Source organism: Cornus florida, unplaced genomic scaffold (genome assembly GCF_030987335.1).
Source record: "Cornus florida cultivar Cherokee Brave unplaced genomic scaffold, ASM3098733v1 CherokeeBrave_3.0.0_Hap2_Chr06, whole genome shotgun sequence".
Taxonomy (NCBI): domain Eukaryota; kingdom Viridiplantae; phylum Streptophyta; class Magnoliopsida; order Cornales; family Cornaceae; genus Cornus; species Cornus florida.
Genome location: NW_026775576.1, coordinates 42,337,013 through 42,361,144, shown reverse-complemented (window position 1 = coordinate 42,361,144; position 24,132 = coordinate 42,337,013). Strand labels below are relative to the sequence as shown.

The 24,132-nt window shown below is 37.2% G+C and overlaps 1 protein-coding gene and 1 non-coding gene across 2 annotated transcripts; both read left to right on the top strand.

Annotated features, from left to right (window-relative positions):
- The first annotated feature begins 946 nt into the window (after window positions 1–946).
- On the top strand, window positions 947–22,662 carry LOC132311373 (origin of replication complex subunit 1A-like). The gene is made up of 16 exons (XM_059809273.1): window positions 947–1,877; window positions 1,970–2,105; window positions 3,315–3,467; window positions 3,568–3,708; window positions 3,799–3,950; window positions 4,027–4,126; window positions 4,259–4,381; window positions 4,470–4,631; window positions 4,734–4,791; window positions 4,879–5,057; window positions 5,203–5,317; window positions 17,827–17,897; window positions 18,413–18,508; window positions 19,832–19,908; window positions 20,616–20,699; window positions 22,330–22,662. The coding sequence occupies exons 1-16, from the start codon at window positions 1,045–1,047 to the stop codon at window positions 22,391–22,393; spliced, it is 2,544 nt and encodes an 847-aa protein (XP_059665256.1). The 5' UTR covers window positions 947–1,044; the 3' UTR covers window positions 22,394–22,662.
- Window positions 3,375–3,452, top strand: LOC132315492 (small nucleolar RNA snoR28). Its single transcript, XR_009483679.1, has one exon. It is a non-coding gene; the product is annotated as a small nucleolar RNA snoR28 (small nucleolar RNA).
- Window positions 22,663–24,132: the final 1,470 nt, after the last annotated feature.

The following is a 24,132-nucleotide window of genomic DNA, read 5'->3' as shown; positions in this document are numbered from 1 at the left end:
TAAAAAAATCCTGATAAACCCCGAATCACATGATTTGAGGTCTCACCAATAATAAAAATAAATTGAATCCAACAGGATCCAAAACAAAAATAACATGAAACTAGGAACTAAAATTAGGGGTGCAACTTGGGGTTGGATAACTCGAACCCAACCCAAGTCTAGCCTTCACAAGTTGGGGTAATTATTTTTACAATTAAGATTGGATTTGAGCTTAAATGTTAGCAACTCGAGCTAATTCGAACTCGAATTCTAATATTATTTTCATATATATATTTACTTTTAAATACAATATATATAATATTTAAATTATGATTACTTTTTTTCTTTTCAACTTATTTTGTTAAATCTTAACTTATTGTAGGTTAACATTTAGGAGAATTAATTTTCTAAAAATTTGTTTGTAATTTATTAAAAATCCACAAAAAAATCTTTAAACTTTTTATTTATTTAAGAGTAATTTAATTTAAAACTAATTCAGGATCATATTAAATTTTCGGCGTAAGGGTTAACCATATGAGTAACGAATTAACCCAAATTTTTTACCCGGAATCTAAACTCGAGTTGCAAGTCCGAATTTAAAAGTAGAATGATGAATTGGATTTGGGTTGAGTGATTAAGGTTAAGGGTATGATTAGGGTTCGACTTGGGTTTAACATTTCATATGGTGAATTGAACTTAAGTTATACCTCAAACCTGCTAAACCTGAGCCTAACTAAAATAAACTATTAAAATCAACCCTAATTATTATTATTATTTTTTACCAAAACCCTAATTATATTGAAACCGCTAAATTTAAGAACTAATCAGTTTTTATTTATTTTTAAAATTTTTACACTTCAAACTTTTAGACCAGACCCATATTTGACCTGTGGATGCAGTGGGTTTCCAACCCGTATTTACAAACCCAACGGTTCAAAAAAAGCTCCTAATGGAGGGAAATCTCCCGCCAACTCTCTCTCCCTCTCTAGAATCTCGACCCAGTGACCCACCATCCCTCTTTCTCTTTGACCATAGCACCTCCTCAGCACTCTCGGCAGCACCTCCATGGCCGAAACCCCAAAGAGATCGATCCAATCCATCTCAAGACCCAAACAATCCCCTCAACAGAATCACAAACCCCTAAAGTGTCCCCCAACAACTCCATTTCCTCCAACTCCCCAAACCCTAGCCCCTTCTCGCCGCTCTTCCCGCCTCATTTCCTCCCCGGAAGAGCCTCTGCCGTCACTTCCTCCTCGCTCATCGTCACGCCGGGTATCACTAGACTTCTCTCCCAAAACCCCCCAAAATTCAATCAAACAAAACCCTAATTCTGCCAAAAATGTCAAAAAATCGAAGCGTAAAGAGGGAACTGATACAATTGATGCATCATTATCGCCAGTGTCACCGGATCGATATGAATCACAGAAGAGGAGGAAATTCGGTGAATCAAGTGTGGGTACAAACAAGAATAAGGTTTTAAAGGATGGGAAAATTGAGGGGAAGAAGAGGAATCGTGCGGTGCAGAAGAGGCGGGTGTATTACAAGAAGGTTGTGTATGATGGAGGCGAGTTTGCAGTGGGGGACGATGTGTATGTGAAGAGGAGAGAGGATGCGAGCTCCGATGAGGAGGACCCTGAAATTGAGGAGTGTCGGGTTTGTTATAGAGCTGGGAGGGCTGTGATGATTGAATGTGATGATTGTTTAGGTGGGTTTCATTTGAAGTGCTTGAAACCTCCATTGAAGGAAGTCCCAGAAGGGAATTGGATTTGTGGGTTCTGTGAGGCACGGAAACTGGGCTCCGAGGTTAAGCTGCCCACCCTGCCGAGGGGGAAGAAACTGGTCAGGACAGCCAGAGAGAAGCTTCTTTCAAGTGATTTGTGGGCAGCCCATATTGAAAGGTACATTGTAATTTTTACTAAATATCAATTTTTTGTTATTACACTTATTCAGTAGTAAGGACAATTATTGTTGTTGTTATTGGTGTTTTTAGTGTATGGAAAGAGGTGGATGGAAGCTATTGGTTTCGGGGACGATGGTATATAATTCCTGAAGAAACTGCTGCTGGAAGACAGCCACATAATTTGAAGAGGGAGCTCTATCAGACCAATGATTTTGCTGACATTGAGGTAATTTATGTTTTGTTATGGTGCTTATCTGATAATTTCTCACTTGCTAAAATTATTAGAATCATTTCAGTTTCTTGCTGGCTACCAAAGCTGAATCATGTATTTGTTTTGTGACACACCAGTGGCATGGATTATATAGTCGATATACATACTTCTCTGTTGTGTTTTTTTGCTTGTAGTGACATCTTACTTTTCTTTTCCTCGGCCAAAGATGCAAGAATTTCTTACCCCTTTAATCCCATCCCCATGTTTTACACCCTTCACCTCCATCAACTCAAGCAATTCAGGCCCACCCTATACATCTTGACGACAGGACATTGGAGTGTTGGGAAAAAGGAAGAGGAGAAAAAATAACCTAAAGAGCACTGGCATTTCTATCCATGTGGTATTTATGCCATTAGATTTAGTGATACAACTCCTATAGCAGATGGAGGTCAGAGACAAGGAAGAGCAGCCATACCAATTATCATGATTCATGCACATGACCTACTTACCCGCAGGCCTTGTAATAGTAATTGCTGGCTGTTAAGCGAAGCCCAATTTAGTTTACTATATTTTAAGACAAGAGGGGTTGATATTTCCAAATTCCAGCTTTAGCAAAAGTTTGAGGCAGAAAAATGGCTTTTGGTAATTTCCGGGTTTTTTTTTTTTTAGTTATTTAGTTATTAGAACATGTTTTTTTTTTTTTTTGTTTTAAATCTCTCTCCCTCTAGTGGTCCACATTCATCAAAAATTGGGGTCTAAAAACCATGAAATATTATTTTCTGAGAGATGGAGCCTTTTCAGATATGGATATCCTATTTGATCTCCTTTTTTCGTTTTTTTTTTTTTTTTCAAATTGATATGCTTTCTTATTTCATATCGTACTTTTATAGTGAGACTTGTTCAAACTTATTCAAGTCAGGATAAGAATGGACTTAGATGCCTTGTCAGGGGTATTGGACTTTGGACACTCATCAAACTCTTGAGTTGTATGCTTATTTGGTGCTTCACACTCTCCAGCTTTTCTTCTTCACCTCTGCACTTAGTCATTTGCATTTGTAATCACACACGAATACAATTTTCCTTGTTATTCATTTATTTTCCTTTTTGATCAATATTAGTCTTTTTTTTACCCGTAAGGTAATGTTAGTCTGTTATTTCCACTATGATACAATGTTTGAGAAGTGCAACTCCCAGTCTTAAGTTTGTAAATTTTTGTCCCTGTAGATGGAATCTATCCTTAGGCATTGCTACATTATGAACCCTAAAGAATTTGACAAGGCCAAAAATGAAGGTGATGATGTTTTTCTATGTGAATATGAGTATGACATACAATGGCATAGTTTCAAGCGTCTTGCAGAGATTGATAACAATGAAGAGGTAAGAACTCCCAAAAATTTAAGCTGCTTTCTGGATCATATGCAATCATAATAGATTTGGTGTTCCCTTGGAATCTATAGTTATGCTCTTTATTTGACAGGACGGTGAAGAAGCTGACAGTGATGAAGATTGGAAATCTTGCGGGGTTTTAGACTCTGACACAGAAGAAGACATGGAATATGAAAAGGAAAACAGAAAAAAGTTAATTGCTGGACCATCCCTGGCTCATGTGTTGGCTGCAGTATGGACATTATTATGTCTTGCATATATTCGTCTTATAGTGTGGTGGTTGCCTGAAGCAGAAAACTGATCATTTATGTAACTTATACAGAACTCACGAAAGGGGCGATTCTTTGGACTTCAGAAAATAGGGGCGAAGAAAATCCCAGCCCATGTGAGATGTCACAAGCAGACTGAACTTGAAAGAGCAAAAGCAACACTTTTGTTGGCAACTGTGCCCAAATCTCTGCCTTGTAGGAATAAGTATGTGAACATGAAAAATTATGGTTTGAGTTTTTTGTGCAATAACTTTCTAACAGGATCATGTGCTTCTTTTTAGAGAAATGGAAGAGATAACTGCATTTATAAAAGGTGCCATCTGTGATGATCAATGTCTGGGGCGTTGCCTGTACATTCATGGTGTTCCAGGAACTGGCAAGGTAGAATCTATTGGCTTTAAAAGTTATAATATTATAGCATCAGTTTAAACAGGGAATATGTTTTTTCTATATTTTTTTATTAGTTTGGTTGAATGTTGCTTATTTTGTATTTTTATTTGCGCCAAACTGCAGACAATGAGTGTACTTGCAGTAATGAGGCATCTAAGGTCTGAAGTTGATGCAGGAAGTATAAAGCCTTACTGTTTTGTGGAGATTAATGGTCTAAAATTAGCATCACCAGAGAATATTTACAGGGTGAAGATTTACTTAAGTTGAAATAATTCTTTATTTATGGCGGCACTCTCTCCTTGCCATATAATATCTTCACCCCAATTCTTTTCAGGTTATTTATGAAGCACTAAGTGGACACCGGGTTAGTTGGAAAAAGGCTCTCCATCTGCTGAATGAGAGATTTTCAACTGGAAGCAAAAGTGGCAAAGAAGACAACCGGCCATGTATTCTACTCATTGACGAGCTTGATCTTCTTGTGACCAGAAATCAATCGGTAAATTATGCAAGTTGTATAATTAAATTTACCAGTAGTTATTGGATAATGAATATTTCTTAATGTTTAATACTTATGCATTCAAAATCCTCTGTCATACAGGTTCTGTATAATATTCTTGACTGGCCCACTAAGCCAAATTCCAAATTGGTTGTGATAGGTAGAAAATTATTTTGTCAGTCCTTCCCAGCTGAATGATCACTTGTATACTAATATTAGAAGTTTCTTTCCTACAAATATAATTCAGGAATAGCAAATACCATGGATCTTCCAGAGAAGTTGCTTCCGCGTATTTCAAGCCGTATGGGTATTCAAAGGCTTTGTTTTGGCCCGTATAACTATCAGCAGCTTCAAGAAATTATCTCAACACGCCTTAAAGGAATTGATGCCTTCGAAAAGCAAGCTATAGAATTTGCTTCCAGAAAGGTCAACATTAGTGCTAATTGTTTATTAAGTCGTCTTTTTTTTTTTTTTTTGCATCTGCTAGAATGGATGGACAAATGGAAAATTTTAAAGTTACTTTTTGGACTCCTAATCAAGGTTCTTCAAACAATGTCTTACATACGACCAGGTAGCAGCTGTTTCAGGAGATGCACGTCGTGCACTGGAGATATGTAGGCGTGCAGCAGAAATCACAGATTACCGTATTAAAACGTCAGCCTCACTTCCCAATTCTGATCCTACAGGTGAAGCTTTTGACTCTAGATATAAAATTTCACATATAGAAATAAGAAAGAATTAGGGAATGATCTGTAGTTGGAAAGTTGCTTTTAACTTTCACTTGTTTGGACAATGGCCAAGTCATGCATGGTATGCTCCTTGCACATTGTGTAGGATGATATAAACATGTCTTATATGTCTAAGGTACTGGATTTTGCTTTAAAAACACAAAAGTATAGCTGCACAATTTCTAGTCTTTTTAATGCTCAACATATACTAGATAAAATAATAGCGATCATCCTTTAGAAGCTTTTGGCCATAAAACCCATATTTCCTCCATAGATAACCTAATGCATTGGTTCTAAGGTGACATTTTGACATTTTTACTGATATTACACAACTCAAATGATCCAAATTAGGAAAAATTAGAGTGAGCAAATTTAGGAGTAATAAATGAAATGACACAAATTTATTCTGGAACTTTGATTTGAGAGAGAGAATTCTCAGTGTCTTTAGGACATAAGGGTTCAATTAAAATCATTGGGTTTTTTCTTTTCCATATATGTCCAGAAAGAATATTTATTGAACTCATTGGCCCCAAAATATTTTGTTCATTTTTTACAATTTTTTATCTGCACCTCATCTATACATTTAATTTGTCACAAAAAATTAAAGATTGTGCGGACTCCCAAAAAGTGTAAGAAACTGTTCTCTCTATTTTTTTTAGGGCTTGGAGAACATACATAGATTACGCTATGCTGGTATTTGTGCGAGAATCTTCAAAATGGCAACACTTCATTAAAGATATTGATGGTTTTCCTTTCCTGACAAGTATTTGTGGAAAATTGTATACGCATGAGTTTGTTTGTGAAGATTTAAAATAGGATTAGGCTAGGCCCATCCTCAACATATTTTCCAGTTCTAAGAATACAAACTTACTGTTGGTTTGCAAAAGTTGGAAAACCTCCTTGGTTTATGAAAATTCAAACCTAGTCAAGCTAATCCTTATCTAGTGATTTCTCGGTTTCCCACATAGCCCTTTATTATCTATATTCTTCTGTTTAATATTATTTTTTCATAATGTCTCTATATGAAGAACACAACTTAATTACTCAGCTTGAATCATTTGCATAGACATCCTATGTAGTTGTGCATTTGTACTTGGAACACCACTCAAGTTTCCCCATACATAGGCCCCGGTGTAATCTTGTATAAATATTAGGAATATCCCTCATGTTTCCAACATTGCACTTCTCCCTATCCTATGCTTTTGGGTTTCTTAAACATGATGTTCTAATAAGGATCCATTAATATGTCCAAGTAACAATTATATAAGTTGATGTTAGTTGTACAGTATTGTATGAGTTGTCACGTTGTATAGTATTGTATGAGTTATCACATGTGTACAATTAGTATTGTACGAGCCGTCACCTACCCCTCATTACCATATATAGAATTACCATGTATAGGGTTTACTTGTTCTCCACTCACCTACTCCCGTAGCTTCTCCTATATAAACACCATTGTATTATTGTATTACTTACTCAATAAGATATACGTTTTCATATATTCTCTCTCTCTCTCTTTTTCGACATGGTATCAGAGCGGAAATCAATCCCTCTTTAAAATTTTTTTTAGTCTTATTCAGGCTCCGATCTTGATTCCATTTCGGCTTTTTATCTGCAATCTCTTATGGACGATCTCTCCTCGATGATCTCAGTTCTCGTCTTTGCAATCTCTCTCGGATCCCTTCTTAGCTTTCTCTCAGCAATCTCTCCTCGGTGATCTCAGTTCTCGTCTTGGCAATCTCTCTGATCCCTCCTCGACTCTCTCCTTGATAATTTCTCTGGGGTTCATCTCGGCTAGATCTTGGTTCTCTTATCTCGGCTCCCTCTCGCTACTATATCTCATTTGTTCGGCAGCCCTTGTGATGGATACTAAGGAATCCTATCTACTTGGGTCTATCACCAGCACCAAACTGAAACGCTCAAACTACCTTTAATGGTCTCGAGCTATAGAGGTGTTCTTACGGGCTCGAGGAAAACTGTTATATCTTAAATCAACTAAGCCCACCAGTGATGAAAAGATTATTGAGGCTTGGGAGAAAGAAGATACTTAGATTATGACTTGGTTATGGAACAACTTGAAGCCTGAGATCTTCAACAACGTGTCATTCCTAGAATCTGCCAAAGATATCTGGGAAAATCTCAAGGACATGTATTCTTCAGAGATGAATATTTCTAGTATTTATCCGTTGTACTAGGATATTTTTAATCTTCGACAGGGTGATCGTTCTGTTGAAGATTATTACTCAGAATTGAAGGGCATGTGGGAAGAATTGGATGTCTACCAACCATTGACTATAGACATAGAATAACAAAAATGGCACAGGGAGGAGTTTCGGGTGGCAAAATTTTTATATGGACTTAAACCCGAACTAGCTCCAATCAGTTCGCAGATTTTGTCTGGCAAGGAGATACCTACAGCAAGTGAGACTTTTGCTCGAGTTCGAAGAGCATTTATTCATGCCCTTGTGATTGAGAAGGACAACCACTCTGCTCTTATTGTTTCTACTGAGCAATGTGATACTTTTCGTGGAGGACAAGGGTAGAGGTCCTTCCATCCCAGGCTATGGTTCTCGTGGCGGCAGAGGGGGTTGCGGCAGCAAGAAGTGCACTCATTGTGGCCAAAACAATCACTATGTTGACTTGTGTTGGGCTCTTCGTGACAAGCCAGCTTGGGCTAATCAAGCTTCGGCTTCAGAGGAGACTACTCCCACTCCTGTGAATGAACAAGTCGTTCTCTCCAAAGTCGAATATGATCCTCTGGTAAAGCGTGAGCGTGCAAATCAGCCTTCCTCCACCGCTACTATTGTTACTTCAGGTAATACTTGTCTCCACGCTTCCTTTTTTACACCTTGGATCATTGATTCAAGGGCATCCGATCACATGACAGGTAACCCATCTTTTCTTTTTGATATTTCTCATGTTTTCTCACCATCAGTTACTACTATAACGAATGGTGCCAAATCACCTGTTCATGGATTTGGTACTTTCCACACTTCGGGTCTCACTTTTTCATCAGTTTTATATATCCCTCAAATTTCATTCAATTTATTGTCAGTTCGTAAAATCATATCAGATTTAAATTGCTCAGTTACTTTTCCTCCTTCCTGTTGTGTCTTTCAGGATCTTAAGACGAAGACGATTGGGGGGGGGGGGGGGGTGTGGTGGGGTTGAGAAGGATGGTCTTTACTACTTCCAACCAACTACTGCTCCGACAGCTCTACATTCCACCTTCTCTTTAGCTTACTAGTGGCATTGCCGCCTTGGACATCACTCTTCAAATATTCTTCAAGCCTTGGTCCCTTCTTTAGTTGATTTTGCTAAGTTTAATTGTACTACTTGCGAACTTAGTAAACATCATCGGGCTAGATTTTAGTCTCGTTTCGATAATAAAATTTTAAAACCTCTTGAGTTAGTACATTCGGATGTTTGGGGACCAGCTCATACTACAAGTTTATTTGGTGCTCGTTATTTTGTGTCATTTACTGATGATTATTCATGTTTAACTTGGGTTTATACTCTTAAAGATAAATTTCAAGTATTCTCTGTTTTTCAATCCTTTTATGCTGAAATTCAAAATCAGTTTGATGCAAAATTACTTGTTCTTAGAACTAATAATGCCCTTGAATATAAACTTTACGTTTTTCAAAAGTTTCTTGAGTCGAGAGGCATTATCCATCAAACATCTTGTGTTGATACCCTTCAACAAAATGAATTTGCTGGACGGAAGAATGGCCTACTCCTAGCTATCGCTCGTGCCTTAATAATTCAAATGCATGTTCCCAAACATTTTTGTGCAGATGCAGTTCTGGTTGCTGCTTATCTTTTAAACCGCATGCCTTATAGATACTGACGATTGATAATTTGAGGAAGAGGGGAAATTGTTTTGTTAGTTGGTGTTGCCTATGCAAGCAAGATGGGGAGTTAGTTGATCATCTCTTAATGCATTGCCTTGTGGCGCACGACTGTTGGAATCTTATTCTGGGCTGTTTGGCATGCGTTGGGTAATGCCACATTCTTCTAAGGATTTGATTCATGCTTAGAGAGGATGTCGTGTGAGTAGGGGTATACGCGATTATTGCAGAATTGTCCCACATTGCGTTTGGTGGTGCATCTGGTAGGAGAGAAATAGTAGAATGTTTGAAGGGAAGGAGTCGTCTACGGCGATGCTGAAACTTTTTATTATTCGTTCTCTCTTCAATTATGTGAAGAGGAGTTCTTGCTCCTCTTCTAATGATTAAATTACTTTTTTGGATTCTTTGGGTCTTTAACCCCCGGTTCCACTATTATTTAAGGGATGTGTTCCCCTTTTGAACGCCTTTTTATTTCATTATTACTTATAAAAAAAAAAACTGCATGCTTGCTAGGGTCCTTTAAGGAAAATCACCCTTCCAAATGATGTTTCCTGACAAAAACCATTTTCCCATTCCTCCAAAGGTGTTTGGGTGTGTCTTTTTTGTTCATAATCTAAGCCTGGGATGAGACAAACTTGATCCTCATCATCCTCGTGCTCACAAATGTATTTTCTTAGGTTTTTCTCACACTCAAAAGGGATATAAATGTTACAGTCCAACTCTTCGTAAACAATTTGTGTAACTTTCTTTGAGGATGTTCCTTATTATTCCCAGGAAGGCAATCGTTTGGAGGACTTCATTCTTCAAGAGTTTGTTCTTCCAACTCCAGTTTTTGATTTAGGCGTCCCACCAGCTCTTCATGTCTATGCTCGTCGTTGCAAAAGAGTAGTTAATTATGTTCCAACAACTGAAGTAGTAAACCTAGCCTTGCCACTTCCACTAGTCGCTTCAACGCCTGGAGATTCTTCCATTTCTCCAAACTCTGATCTTGATCAACCTATTGCTGTTTGGAAAGGTAAACGGTCTTGTACCAGTCACCTTATCTCCAATTTTGTATCGTTTCATAAATTGTCCTCCTCCTTTCAAGCTTTTTCTTTATCATGATCCTCTATCGCTTTTCCTAAATCCTACAGGGAGGCACTTTCTCATCCAGGGTGGAGGAAAGCTATGGAAGAAGAAAAAAACGCTTTAAAATTGAATCATACTTGGGACCTTGTTCCTAAGCTTGCTAATACTCAGGTTGTTGGTTATTGTTAGGTTTTTACTATTAAACAGAAGCTTGATGACCGTCTCAAAGCTCGACTTGTTGCTAAAGGCTACGCTCAGACTTATGGCCTTGATTATACTGAATGTTCTTTCCTGTGGCCAATCTAAATTATGTTCGTGTGATAATCTCTCTTGCAGCTAATCTAGACTGGCCACTTCATTAACTTAATGTGAAAAATGCCTTTCTTCACGGTGACCTTACTGAGACAGTCTATATAACTCAACCACCTGGGTTTGAGTATAAGGGGGAGTGTGTGTGTCATCTCAAGAAGTCTATCTATTGCCTCAAACAGTCCCCTCGTGCATGGTTTGACAAGTTCAATAAAGTAGTCGTAGCTCATCGTATGATCAAAAGCCAGGTTGACCACTCTCTCTTTTTTAAGAAACGAAACATGGTATTATGATTCTTGTGGTGTATGTAGATGATATCATTATCACTGGCAGTGACAAAGATGGGATACAAGTTCTAATCCATCACTTGAGTTATAGATTCCTTACTAAGAATTTGGGCAAACTTTGGTATTTTCTAAGAATTGAGGTGGCTCGATCAAAGCAAGGCATTAGTCTTTCTCAGTAGAAGTATACTTTTGATCTTTTACAGAATACTGGATATCTTGGTCTGAAACCTGTAGCTACACCTATGGAGTAATGCAAAACTTAAGGTGGATGATGGTGACCCACTCGATGATCTATAGATGCATCGGAAACTTGTAGGCAAACTTATTTACCTCACAATCACTCGTCCAGACATCTCCTATGCAGTTAGTGTTGTGAGCCAGTTCATTACCAGTCCTCGGGTACCTCACATAAAGGCAGTTGTACGCATCTTGAAGTATCTCAAGGGTGCTCCGGGACGTGGTCTGCTTTATCGATCTTTTGGACATCTTCGGACTGAGGGATACACAGATGCAGATTGGGCCGGTTCTCTTTCTGATCGACGTTCCACCACAGGTTATTGCACCTTCATAGGAGGAAATCTACTAACTTGGAGGAGTAAGAAACAGTCAGTTGTGGCTCGTTTCAGTGCTGAAGAAGAGTATCGTGTCATGGCATACGCTGCTTGTGAACTTACTTGGTTGAAAACTCTTTCACAGGAACTTGGGATTTCAGTCCAGTACCTAATTCCTCTCCATTGTGATAATCAGACAGCTATTCATATTGTTACCAATCCAATCTACCATGAGAGGACTAAACACATTGAAGTAGATTGCCATTTTATTCGATCTAAAGTTGACTCGAATGAGATTGTTACACATTTTGTTCCTTCTGGTAGACAGCTGGCAGACATATTCACTAAGGCGCTTCCCAAGAACTTTATTGATTCCATATATAGCAAGCTGGGAGTTATTGACATTTACTCTCCAGCTTGAGGGGGAGTGTTGTACAGTATTGTATTTGTCAGAACACTTATATGTATATATGTATTTATGCTGGGGTCCTATTGTAATTAGATATAGGGTTTGTGGCCATTATGTAAATAGGCCTTTCTTGTATTGTATAAATACCCTCTTATGTTTTAGGGTTAATAAAATAATGAAGTGCAGAGAGCTTCGCCTCTGATTAACATTCCTCTCTCTTTATCTCTATCTCTATCATACACACAAAATTACATGGTATCAGAGCCATACGAAACAATGGGAAACTAAGATTGTGGTTGTGATTGCATCTTTGTGTTCTTATACAAATCAAAATCGAGATCGAGGTTGAATTTGTTCTTCGCCGAAGCTCTGGTCCCGTTGTTCTGTTCAGAGCCAGAGATCTGAAGCTATAGTTGTGTTCAGCGCCTCTGATCCGTTGTTCTCAGATTTGAAGCTCGTTTTGTTGGCCGGAATTGTCTTGGCTATCAGAACAAAGGGTCCATCATCGTGAACCATCTATGCTCGGTAGTTAGGACGCGTCTTGTGTTGGGTCACCGTCGCCGCTGCTGCTGTAAGGGTTAGCATGTGTACTAGCCTCGATCCTCCATTGCAAACCTTGGTTGCTTGAGTTCATAGTTGGTAGCAGATTTTTGGTTCTCGTCAGCGCTGATCACGGAGAAGAAGAGACATGTTTGGTTGCAGGTGTAAAGCTATCCCAAACCAGGATATGCTATCTTGATACTGATTTGGTTCCGACCCGATTTGGCTGATCTGGGTCTGTTCTGCTCCGGGTCTTCTTCTGTTCCCGATTCAGTACTCTTCTGTTCTTCTCGGTACAGATTTGGCATCAATGTGACTTCAACTTGGGAAAGATAAGTTTGTTTTTCCAGTTTACATACTCATTTACTTTGTTCTAACAGTTTTTTTTTGGCATTAAATCCATATCGGAAGATTCAAGTGTTGGCTCTGGGTCTACTGGAATTAAATCTTCTGCAACACATGTTGATAATGTCGGGCTGCAAATTACAATGATGAAATTAAGTAACTCCAATTATTTACTATGGGCCCAAGCAGTGAAGATCTCTTTAGGCGCCCGACGAAAGCTGAAGTTTGTTACAGACGATCCTCCATCTAAAACATCAGCAACATACAATGATTGAGAAGATATTCCATTTTCGTCAATTTGACCCCTCTGGTCAAGGCATCGGTGAGTATTACAGTACCTTCAAAAGCTTGTTAGATGAGTTGAATCAGTACCATCCCTTGACTACTGTTCCTGAGGTTCTTAAGTGACAACGTGAGGAATTTTCTGTTTCCATTTTTCTTGTTGGTTTGCACCCGAGCCTTCAAAATATTCGGGATCAAATCCTTACTGGTGATGGAGGACTCCCATTGTTGGGTAACATTTATGCCCGCTTACTGCGGGTTTCATAACAATCACATGTGACGCCCACTGTGAAAGAAAATTCAGCTATGATGATTCCTTCTATCTTTCCACAATCCTCTAGAGGTCGTGATACTCCTAGTGGCAACAGAGGGTATGGTGGAAATTCGAGTAGTTCTCTTGGCGGTAGTGGCCGTGATAGAGGTCGCAATTGCCGTGGTCGTGGATGTACTGATATTCGCTTCTACAGCCACTGTCGGGGTACTAACCATTCTGTTGAGAACTGTTGGGCTTTTCATGGGAAACCAGCATAGGCAAATCAAGCATTCCTCTGACCTTGATGGGTCTCATCCCTCTCTTAGTCAGACTTCTATATTACCATTAGTTGTATCTACTACTGACAGCGTGACACTATCATTATCACGAGCTGAGTTCAATGCCTTGGTCAACAGGACACATCCCAACTCTAATGATGTGGTTAATTTTGCGCAATTATAAGTCAATTGATTCAAGCACTCAATTGTTTTGTCACATTTATCCTTCGTTTTGTGTCTTTCAGGACCTCAACATGAAAAAGACTATTGGTGGGGGCACTAACAGAAATGGCCTATACTATTTGGATTGCAAACCTTCAACTGTTGCTTTACATTCCCAGATGTCTGTACACCAGCGGCATTATCGGTTAGGTCATCCCTTGTTGCGGTATTTGAAGTCTGCTTTACCTTTCCTTGAGTCGGTGTCTACTTTAAATTGTGAGTCTTGTTAGCTGGGTAAGCACCATAGAGTGCCTTTCCCTCCTCGTATTGTTAGTTGTCGATCTTCTTTATTTGAATTAGTGCATACGGACATTTGGGGTCCTGCTTGTCACACTAGTCATTCAGGTTTTTCTTATTTTGTTACCTTTGCTGATGATTTTTCAAGGATGACTTGGTTGTTTTTAATGAAAGACCGTTCTGACCTTTTTTTCTATATTTCAAATATTTTTAAAAGAAATTGAGCTCCAATTTGGTTGTGTTATACGCACTTTACAATCTGATAATGCTATGGAATATGTCAAAGGTGCTATTTTCTAGTTTTTGCGACTCCCGTGGTATTTTGCACCAAACTTCTTGTTCTTATACTCCTTAACAAAATGGCGTAGCCGAACGGAAAAATAGGCATTTAATTGAAATAGCTCGAACATTGATGATACATATGCATCTTCCAAAAGCATTTTGGGGCGATGCTATTTTAACCGCTTGTTATTTAATTAATCGTATGCCATCTTCCGTTCTTAATTGGAAATGTCCTTTTTCCTTTGTTTTTCCTACTCGGCCATTATTTGCGTTACCGCCTCGTGTTTTTGGGTGTGTGTGTTTTGCTCACATATTACGTCCCGGCGCTGATAAATTGTCTCCTCGTGCCATTAAGTGTGTCTTTATTGGGTACTCTCGGACTCAAAAAGGTTATAAATTTTGGGATCCTTGCACTCATCGTGCTCTTGTGTGCATCGACGTTACCTTTTTTGAGGATACTCCTTATTTTTCTTCATATGATTCGTCTTTAAATACCAAGCTGCTGCTTCCGCTGCCTATTATGTCACATTCATTACCCTGTGACCCACTAGAACCACCTCAAGTGCCGCCCCCCCCCCCCCCCCCCCCCCCAATTGTCTACTTCCATTGAGGCTCCTACTACTACTGATGATCTTTCTATTGCGTTACGTAAAGGTATTCGCTCTTGTGTCATTGCACACCCCATATCTAACTTTGTTTCCTATAACAATGTATCGCCCTCATTTTCTTGTTTTTTATCCACGTTATCTGCTACTGCTGTTCCGAAGACTGTGCAGGATGTTCTGTTTGATATAAATTGGCGCAAAGCCATGATAAATGAAATGGATGCTCTTCATCATAATGGAACTTGGGATCTTGTTCCCTTACCTCCCGGTTCCAAAACGGTTCGTTGTAAGTGGGTCTACACTGTCAAATATCTCCATGAAGGGTTTGTTGAGAGATTGATGGCTCGCCTTGTTGCAAAGGGATACACCCAAACCTATGGTATTGATTATGATGAGACTTTTTCTCTTGTTGCGAAGATTTCTTCTATTCGAATCCTTATTTCCATTGCCGCCAATTGTAATTGGCCGTTATTTCAATTAGATGTGAAAAATTCCTTCTTACATCGTGACTTACATGAAGAGGTTTACATGGAGCCAGGGGCGGAGCCAGTATATGCCCAGGGGGGGCACGTGCCCCCTCTGGCCTGGACCCGCCCACTATAGATATAGAAATTTTTTTATATTTTATATGTGTATATATAGAATTTTTTATATAATGCCCCCCCTCAAATTATTAGTTTTTAAAATTATCTCTTATTTTTTTACTTTTTTTCCTAATTTACAATTCAAATTCCTTTAAATTTTTTTTTTTAATTATTTCCTTTTTAAGTTGTCATTTTTTTTTTTTTTTTTTTTTTTTTTCCTTCTACTAATTTAAATAATATATCTTTTTTCCTTTCTACTCCTTTAAATAAGTTTTTTTTCTTAACATTGTGCCCCTCCTAAACTAAAATCCTGGCTCCGCCCCTGCATGGAGCAACCACCTAGATTTGTTGCTCAGGGGGAGTCTCGTTATGCTGTATGTCGTCTTAAAAAGGGCCTGTACAGATTGAAACAATCTCCAAGGGCTTGGTTTGGAAAATTCTCCGAGGCGGTACTTTCCTTTGGCCTTAACAGATGCCAGACAGATCACTCGGTATTTTACCAGCATACTAAAACTGGCTTTATATTTCTTGTGGTATATGTAGATGATATTGTTGTAACAGGTGATAATTCTGACGGCATTGCAAAGTTAAAATTGTTCTTATAGAATCGGTTTCACACGAAGGATCTAGGCAAACTCAAATATTTCTAGGGTATTGAGGTTGCTAGATCCAAAGAAGGTATAAGTCTATCTCAAAGGAAATATGCATTGGACTTGTTAAAAGAAACAGGTATGTTAGGTAGTCGCCCTGTTGATGCTCCTATGGACCCAAATATAAAATTATTACCTGATGAGGGTGATTTATTTGATGACCGTGGCATATATCAACGTTTAGTTGGGAAATTAATTTATCTCACTATCACCTGACCTGACATTTCATATGCAGTTAGTGTTGTAAGTCAGTTCATGAGTGATCCTAGAGTACCACATTGGAATACTATTCTTCGAATTATTCGATATCTTAAGCAAGCTCCAGGTTTTGGATTACTATATAAATCTAATGGTCATCTCAGTGTGACAGGTTTCACAGATGTTGATTGGGCTGGTTCTCCCTCATCTACTACAGGCTATTGTACATTTGTTGGTGGAAATCTTGTTACATGGAAAAGTAAAAAGCAAACGGTTGTAGCACGGTCTAGCGCTGAAGCAGAGTACAAGGCGATGGCCTATAGTGAGTTAATGTGGATACAACATTTTCTTGAAGAATTTGGGTTAATAGTCAAGACTCCTATTCCATTTTTCTGTGATAACCAAGCAGCTATTCACATTGCATCTAATCCGGTATTTCATGAAAGAACCAAGCACATTGAAGTAGATTGTCACTTCACTCGAGAGAAAATAGTGAGTGGGAACATTTCTACCCCATTCGTGAAGTCTGAAGATCAATTAGCTGATATGTTTACTAAGGCTCTTGGTTATAATCGATTAAAAACGATTTGTTCCAAGCTGGGATTATATGATATATATTCTCCAGCTTGAGGGGAAGTGTTAGAACACTTACATGTATATATGTATTTATGCTGGGGTCCTATTGTAATTAGATATAGGGTTTGTGGCCATTATGTAAATAGGCCTTTCTTGTTTTGTATTAATACCCTCTTATGTTTTAGGGTTAATAAAATAATGAAGTGCAGAGAGCTTCGCCTCCGATTAACATTCCTCTCTCTCTCTATCTCTATCTCTATCTCTATCAGACATACAAAATTCCAGTATTAGTTGTCACGTTGTACAGTATTGTATGAGTTATCACACGTGTATAATTGGTATTGTATGAGTTGTCACCTACCCCTCATTACCATATATAGAATTACCATGTATAGGGTTTATACTTGTTCTCCACTCATCTACTCCCGTAGTTTCTCCTATATAAACACCATTGTATTATTGTATTACTTAGTCAATGAGATATACGTTTTCATATATATTCTCTCTCTCTCTCTCTCTCTCTCTCCAATGTTGCTAAAACAGCTTGTAAGCATGATTTTTATAGTTCCAATCTACTGTTTTATTTTGTACTCAACTCATGTAATAAAAAACTGAGATTATACTAAATTACCAACTAATGATTCTAGAGTTGGATTGGCATCTATTAGAGAAGCTTTTAGGCATCAAGACCATAAATACAAGTTGATGCTTGATAGATATAATATTTTAGTGATATATAGGAATATTTTAGTGCTTATCCTCTCTAGTTGCTATACTTCTATTCTAACTGTATGTCTCTTTTTTTTCTTCATATATTCAGAAGCTTTATTCTGCCGCGGGTAGAAATACTAGCTTCCAAACTAAGCATTTTCTTCATCAAGAAGTATCACGTCTTAAATTTGCTCTTTTCTTAATGGATCTTGATTTTATTGCTTTACAGGAAAATCCCTTGTTGGTATGGCAGAGGTTGAAGCAGCCATTCAGGAGATGTTCCAGGCTCCTCATATTCAAGTGAGTCATAAACTGACATAACGAAGTGTCAATTATAAATTCTGTTTCTTCAAAAAAAAATTCCCCCGGAAAATATAGAGTTTGATGTCTATTAAACATTAATTTTCTGCTGCCATAGACATGATGGGTTTTTCTGGATCCATTTCCTTGGCCTACTTCTTCAAGAACCACATGGAGTTTCATGTCCAAATGTTCCTTTGAAAGTATTACAATTATAATTACCTAAAAGAAGAAAAAGGAAAAAGAAAAGGTTAACAAATTAAGAGAGAACAAAAGGCCATCATATATATATATATATATATATATATATTTATTTATCATAAATAACAAATATAACATCCATATTCAAGGGGGACTCAACCTGTCAGATTACCAAAGTTGCCATTGACACTGTTTTCAAAATTTCTTTCTGCTACAGCATAACGTGTTATTTATTAACTTATATTATCTTTGCAGAAATGCCACAATTCCTACTTTTTAACAATTATAATAATGCTTATTCTTTCTTCTTCCAGGTAATGAGGAGTTGCTCCAAACTGAGTAAGATCTTCTTGGCGGCTATGGTGCACGAGCTTTATAAAACAGGAATGGGTGAAACCACCTTCGAAAAGGTCAACTTTCTGAGCCTTACCTGAAGCTTCTGCCATATTTCGAGCCCCTCCGGTATCATCTACATTTGTTTCTCTATTAGAATTTCAAGGCGTTAGTTTGAGTAGGAATCTTCTTTAACCCACATTACTGTATAAACTAACTAGTGACCTATGGAAAAAAAATGTATACCAACTAGTGGAATACCTGGAGCTCTTTTCTTTTTCTTTCTTCTTCCTTCAATTTTCTTCACTCCCCTTCCGATTGGTAGATAAAGTTTTTGTTTCTTTTCTTTTTTCTTTTGGAGGGTTGCTTCCACGTTTTCCGGCTAGTCATGAGCTAGGCTATGCTAGAATCCTTGATCTGGACAGCCAAAATGTATTTCTCCTGGTGAACTGCTTCTTCGGGAGTCAATAAAAAAAGGGTAAATTCCACTTACCTCCCCTGAGATTTCTCAATATTCCACGTAGACCCGTTCTACATTTCATAATCCCACTTACCTCCCTTGTTAGTGATGGCCATCCAACTTGGTAACGGTAGTGTGTTATTTTACTGTTTTGCCCATGAATTGCATGAGATGAAAGATGTCATTTCAGACATTAGAAAGGCAAAATTGACATGCTATCCATTTTCATAATCCCACTTACCTCCCTAAGGTTTGTCTCTGCTAGGTGCCCTAACGGCAGGAGGGAATCTTTTACATAAACCACAATCTCAGAGGAGGTAAGTGGGATTATGAAACGTAGAGGAGGTCTATGTCGGATATTGACAAACCTCAAGGGACGTGAGTGGAATTTACCCATAGAAAAATAGTTACCAATGGGCTTTGGCCTAGATGGTATAAGCTCTCCTCCCCCTTTGGAAAGGTTGAGTACTCGAGCCCCGGTGGGGGCAAAAATATATACAGGGAGTATGTGTTTGCTTGAACATTTGAAATAAAAAAATTAGTCGCTTAGCCTTTGATTGGTTTTGTATATTTTTGGGTTTAAAATCAGGGGATACACTTTACCTTCATAGTGACCACGTTTCAAACCCAAGTTTCTCCATAAAGTGCATATTAGATACCACTGATGCTGGAAATCTCTGATGAATGCTTGGAGCTCCAATGGTTTGAATTTATGCATGTTGCTTTGCATATAGACTGATGTACATATAAACCACAGCTTAAGTTGAAGCTAAGGCATAATTTTTTATAGCAATGTTCATTTTATTGATTTGTTTCGTATGATAGGAATTTCAAGTGTTTGTAATTATGGAAATGTGGTTAGGATGCTTGTATGGATGTTTTTCCCAAGAGGCTTTTTTATTTTTTATTTTTTATTTATTTATTTATTTTTTTAATGCAGTTGGCGATGACTATTTCATGTCTCTGTACGAGCAATAAAGAAGCTTTTCCTGGATGGGATACACTCTTGAAAATTGGGTACGTCATTCATTGTATTGTTTTCTTGCAGTTACAATAAATTTAGGCTTCACTTTTCCCTGTTCATTAATTTGGGGTATTCTCTCAAAAGGGTTCTTTGAGGGACATAAATATGGTTGTCAATGGGCCTAATTTTCAGTTGCGTCAGATCAGGCTTCAATCAGAGCATTGTAAAAATCTTGGACATCTCCATAATTAAAAATAAAACTTTTGACTTCAGACACGTGTGATACTAATTGGAGATGTGAAAACATGTGACCAATAAATCTTTTGAATGTTTGATAAGGATTTCATGAATAATAAATCTACTTATAAGAAAATTCAAATTAAAGATTTTTATAAAATTTATTAAACTTGACCATATTTGTAAAACAAAATATATAGGAAGATTTCATTGAAGGGCAAAAGTCATCAAATTAACATACACAAAAAATGCATATACTCATGTCCTTATTATGTCATAATCTGTGCACATTTATGATCATAATTATTTGATTCATAAGTTAAAATTATCATGTTACAGCCATATTTATGTCTTATATGATATAACTTACTATATAATGTTTGTTGTTGTGACCTTGACATATCTATGTCCTACTTTTTAAAAGTTTTTTGTGTCAACATCTGTGTTGTGTCATATCATTATCCATGTCCGTATTCATACTACGATCTAAATGCTTCTTTCTTTGACCTTCTTTTTCTGGCAGCTGTAAGCTTGGTGAATGCAGAATCATTCTATGTGAATCAGGAGCAAGGCACAGATTGCAAAAGTTGCAACTCAACTTCCCAAGGTCAGTTCCCTTAGCCTTTGGTCACAATTGACTTGATCTTGTTGACCTGGTCTATGCTAGTTCCCTTAACATGATAATACTGTTATAAAATCAGGTCCTGCATTAACAGAAGTTAGTGTCATGCATTTGAACCTAAAAGGAAAAGAAAAAATGATGTAATGCTAGAAGGAAGGAAGAGGTGTGGAGGGAAGATAGGAAGGAAGGAACAAATTTCCTTCGTTCGGTAGAGAGAAGGCAAGGAGAGAAACGATAATAGGAGGGATGAATCATCCTTCTTCCTTTACAAATTTTTATCCCTGCAAATATGGGCGGAAGAGAGGAGGGAAGACAAGTGGGGCTATTATAAAAGTTTTAAATTTCAATACCATCCTAAATTATATAAGGTTTAAATTACCGTACTATCTTCTATAAATTACAATATTTTAAATAGTGATGGGTATAATGGTAAAAACAATTTAAAATTGTCTCTTCCCTTCTCCCCTAACTTAGTACCGAACAAAATGAGGGAAGGACACAATCTCTTCTCTAGGGATGTCTCATCCATCCTTTTTTTTCTCCCTTCCATCCAAATTTTTTCTTTCCTACTGAAGGAAATATCAAGTGTTTCTTGGATCCAGAAACATGAGCTACTGTAGACATACAGTACAAGGTCATTGGTGTTGGACAATAAGATTTGATACCTTACTAAACGTACATTATTTTTGATGCCTTTTGCCCCCAATAATAAAAGAAGACCATCTACAATAATAATTTTACATTGTACAATTTTCTTGATCCTTCTACAATCTTATGAGATGAAGATCTCATAAGTCAGACCCAACTATTGTTGCCTCCATTTGTTCTAGTTATATTTACATAGCTGTGTACAAACAGGGGTTATTATGGAGGTCTGACAGTGATTATGCAGGTCAAAGAACCCTGAGCTTTTTTTTTTGAGAACTCACTAACCTGAATATCTTACCAAACCCAATATTTCAAGTTAGGTTAGGTTATCACTATGTTCACCATTGTGCTTGTAGTCCAATGGGTTCATTATGAACAGATTGGAGTTCATTCAAGGCTGCCAACAATTTCTAGGGCATTAATTAGATGGTTTGGTTGACGGCCCACACCCTTGAATTAGAAATTTTGATTGGATGGGTAAGAAAGACAAAAAAAATGCCCTTGTCGCACCCTAGATGCAATGTTTTGCATCTTACAGCTGACCAAGGTGAATCCCTTTCATTGTGTCAGAATTCAAGCAATTTGTTGGATGCCATCTACACTAAAAATATACGAGTATAAAAGAACAACGTAGATACTACCATTGATGCTACTGCCATAATGCACCAACCATTTTTAATGTAAAGCAATGCTATGTTAACAGATCCCAGGTAGAATTCTTGTTGGGAATCAGGTGGCCTTCATTCTCAGCTTTCATTTTCGGATCATATAATTACCACTACTTTTCTCATCCGAATAATCTGCTTTATATATGAATATCGAATACTACCAGTTTCAATTTCTATATAACTTAAAATTCTCCTGTTTGAAGGCCCTTATTTGAATCGCATAAATTGGTAACCTCTATTGAAATTTCATTAGCATCAAGAAAGTATGTCAGTATGATTTTTACGCTTCTTTGTGGCAGTGATGATGTGGCTTTTGCACTGAAAGACAGCAAGGAGCTACCTTGGTTAGCTAAGTATTTGTGAGTCAACATTCATGGAAACAACATGCAATACTTCATCCATGGCAATTGATTCTTATTCTGATCTTTTACCTTCACAAATTCTACACTGTTCTTTGTGTTTGTTGAATTTTCAACTTGAGCAACACTGTATTCTTATTTGAGGCTTTTCAGTTTTACTTATTGGAGAATAATGCTATCGAGACTAAATTGAAGCATTTTTGTTTTGGTAAATTATATTGGATTATCAATCGTTGACTAAATTTATACAAGTTCTTTATTTTTTTGGCTTCATTATTCTTTGAGTGAAATGTTGGATTCATAAAGGTCTTAGATTAATATGGAGTCAGCCATCTGTATTGAGTTAAGTTGGGACACTAAAATATTGAATTAAGGCGTGTTAGATAAACTAATACAGTTTCAAGAAACATATGTCTGCTTGATATTGTTTTCAAAGAAGGGGTTTTTGATCTCAGAAAACTATTAACTGAATATGGTTTAAAAGCAAGTTTGTTGATGATATTCTAAAATGTTATTTGAAAACTGAGCCCCCTTATAAAAAAAATAAGTTTATAAAAACTGTTTCAGCAAACTACTCGTAACAAACATGCCTTTATATATATATATACACACACACACACACACACACACACACACTACTATATATATATATATGTAAGAAATGGATTTCAAAGTAAGAGATTATTGTGAATCGAAATATAGTAGGTTTGTTCATTTATGGGGCTTGGTGGTTGTATAAACTGAAAAGTATTACTCTTTGTAATTCTTTCAAGGATTTTTCCTTGATGGATTAGGGATAGGGATGTCTGGTTCTAAACTCAAGTCATGTTTTCATTCATCCCTCCCTAGACCTAACATGACTTCATGAGTTGAAAAGGAAACTAGATGTTTAACTTGTACTTTATAGAAAACTACCAGAATCAGAAATATTATTTTCGAGTTTGAATTTGTTCAATTGGAATCTGATTCTTCCAATTTTATTTATTTATTTTTATTTATTTATTTTTTTTTTTCTGTCGGTAACATTCTTGTTTAGAAAAGGTAAATGAGAGAGAAATAAATTATTCTAACCAATTTAGTAACATACCCTAATGTTAAGGTGGGACTCAAATGTCATTTTGAACTTTTTTTTATTAAAATGTTAAGATTTTTTGCTATGTGCAATCACTCGTAAATTAAACATATCATTTAAACTCAAGCGTTTTTGCGCTTTATGAAAATTGAACCTAAGACGTCCGAGTTTACAGTTCGTCCCAGGAAATCTTTTATGGGTTAATAATCTTAAAGTTATTTTTGATATTATGAAAGTGTACCTTATATTTATCCTTTCTTTCCAAATATTTTCACTTTAGGAAGATAGCAAAAGAGATATTTGATTTTCCCAAATTCTTTCTTTGCCCTCCTTAATAAATCAAACATGAAAATCACAACCCCTTCCATTCTTTTACAATTTTTTCCCCCTCCAATTCCATCAATTCAAACGAAGCCTTAAGATATTGGCACTTTGGCCTCAATATCGTCAAATTAGTAGATCGCAGATGAAAACTGCATAAATCATGCAACCTGTGAAAGCCACTATGAAATTGTGAAATTTCATTTTTCACGGTTCTTTCAAAAACTGACCTTGGAGCCCTAATTGCAAAATGACCTAAATGTCACTGTGCTTGTCCATTGACAAAAATATTCTCAACATGCATGTAAAATCCCTAATTGCAAAATGACCTAAATCTATGCTTCTCCATT

What these genes read in the sequence shown, in the direction of transcription:
- LOC132311373 (XM_059809273.1), top strand. Translation starts at nt 1,045, where the DNA reads ATGGCCGAAACCCCAAAGAGATCGATCCAATCCATCTCAAGACCCAAA. An exon ending in CACCAGAGAATATTTACAGG is followed by an intron (nt 4,382 to 4,469) that starts GTGAAGATTTAC and finishes AATTCTTTTCAG; the next exon opens with GTTATTTATGAAGCACTAAG. An exon ending in TAGAATTTGCTTCCAGAAAG is followed by an intron (nt 5,058 to 5,202) that starts GTCAACATTAGT and finishes ACATACGACCAG; the next exon opens with GTAGCAGCTGTTTCAGGAGA.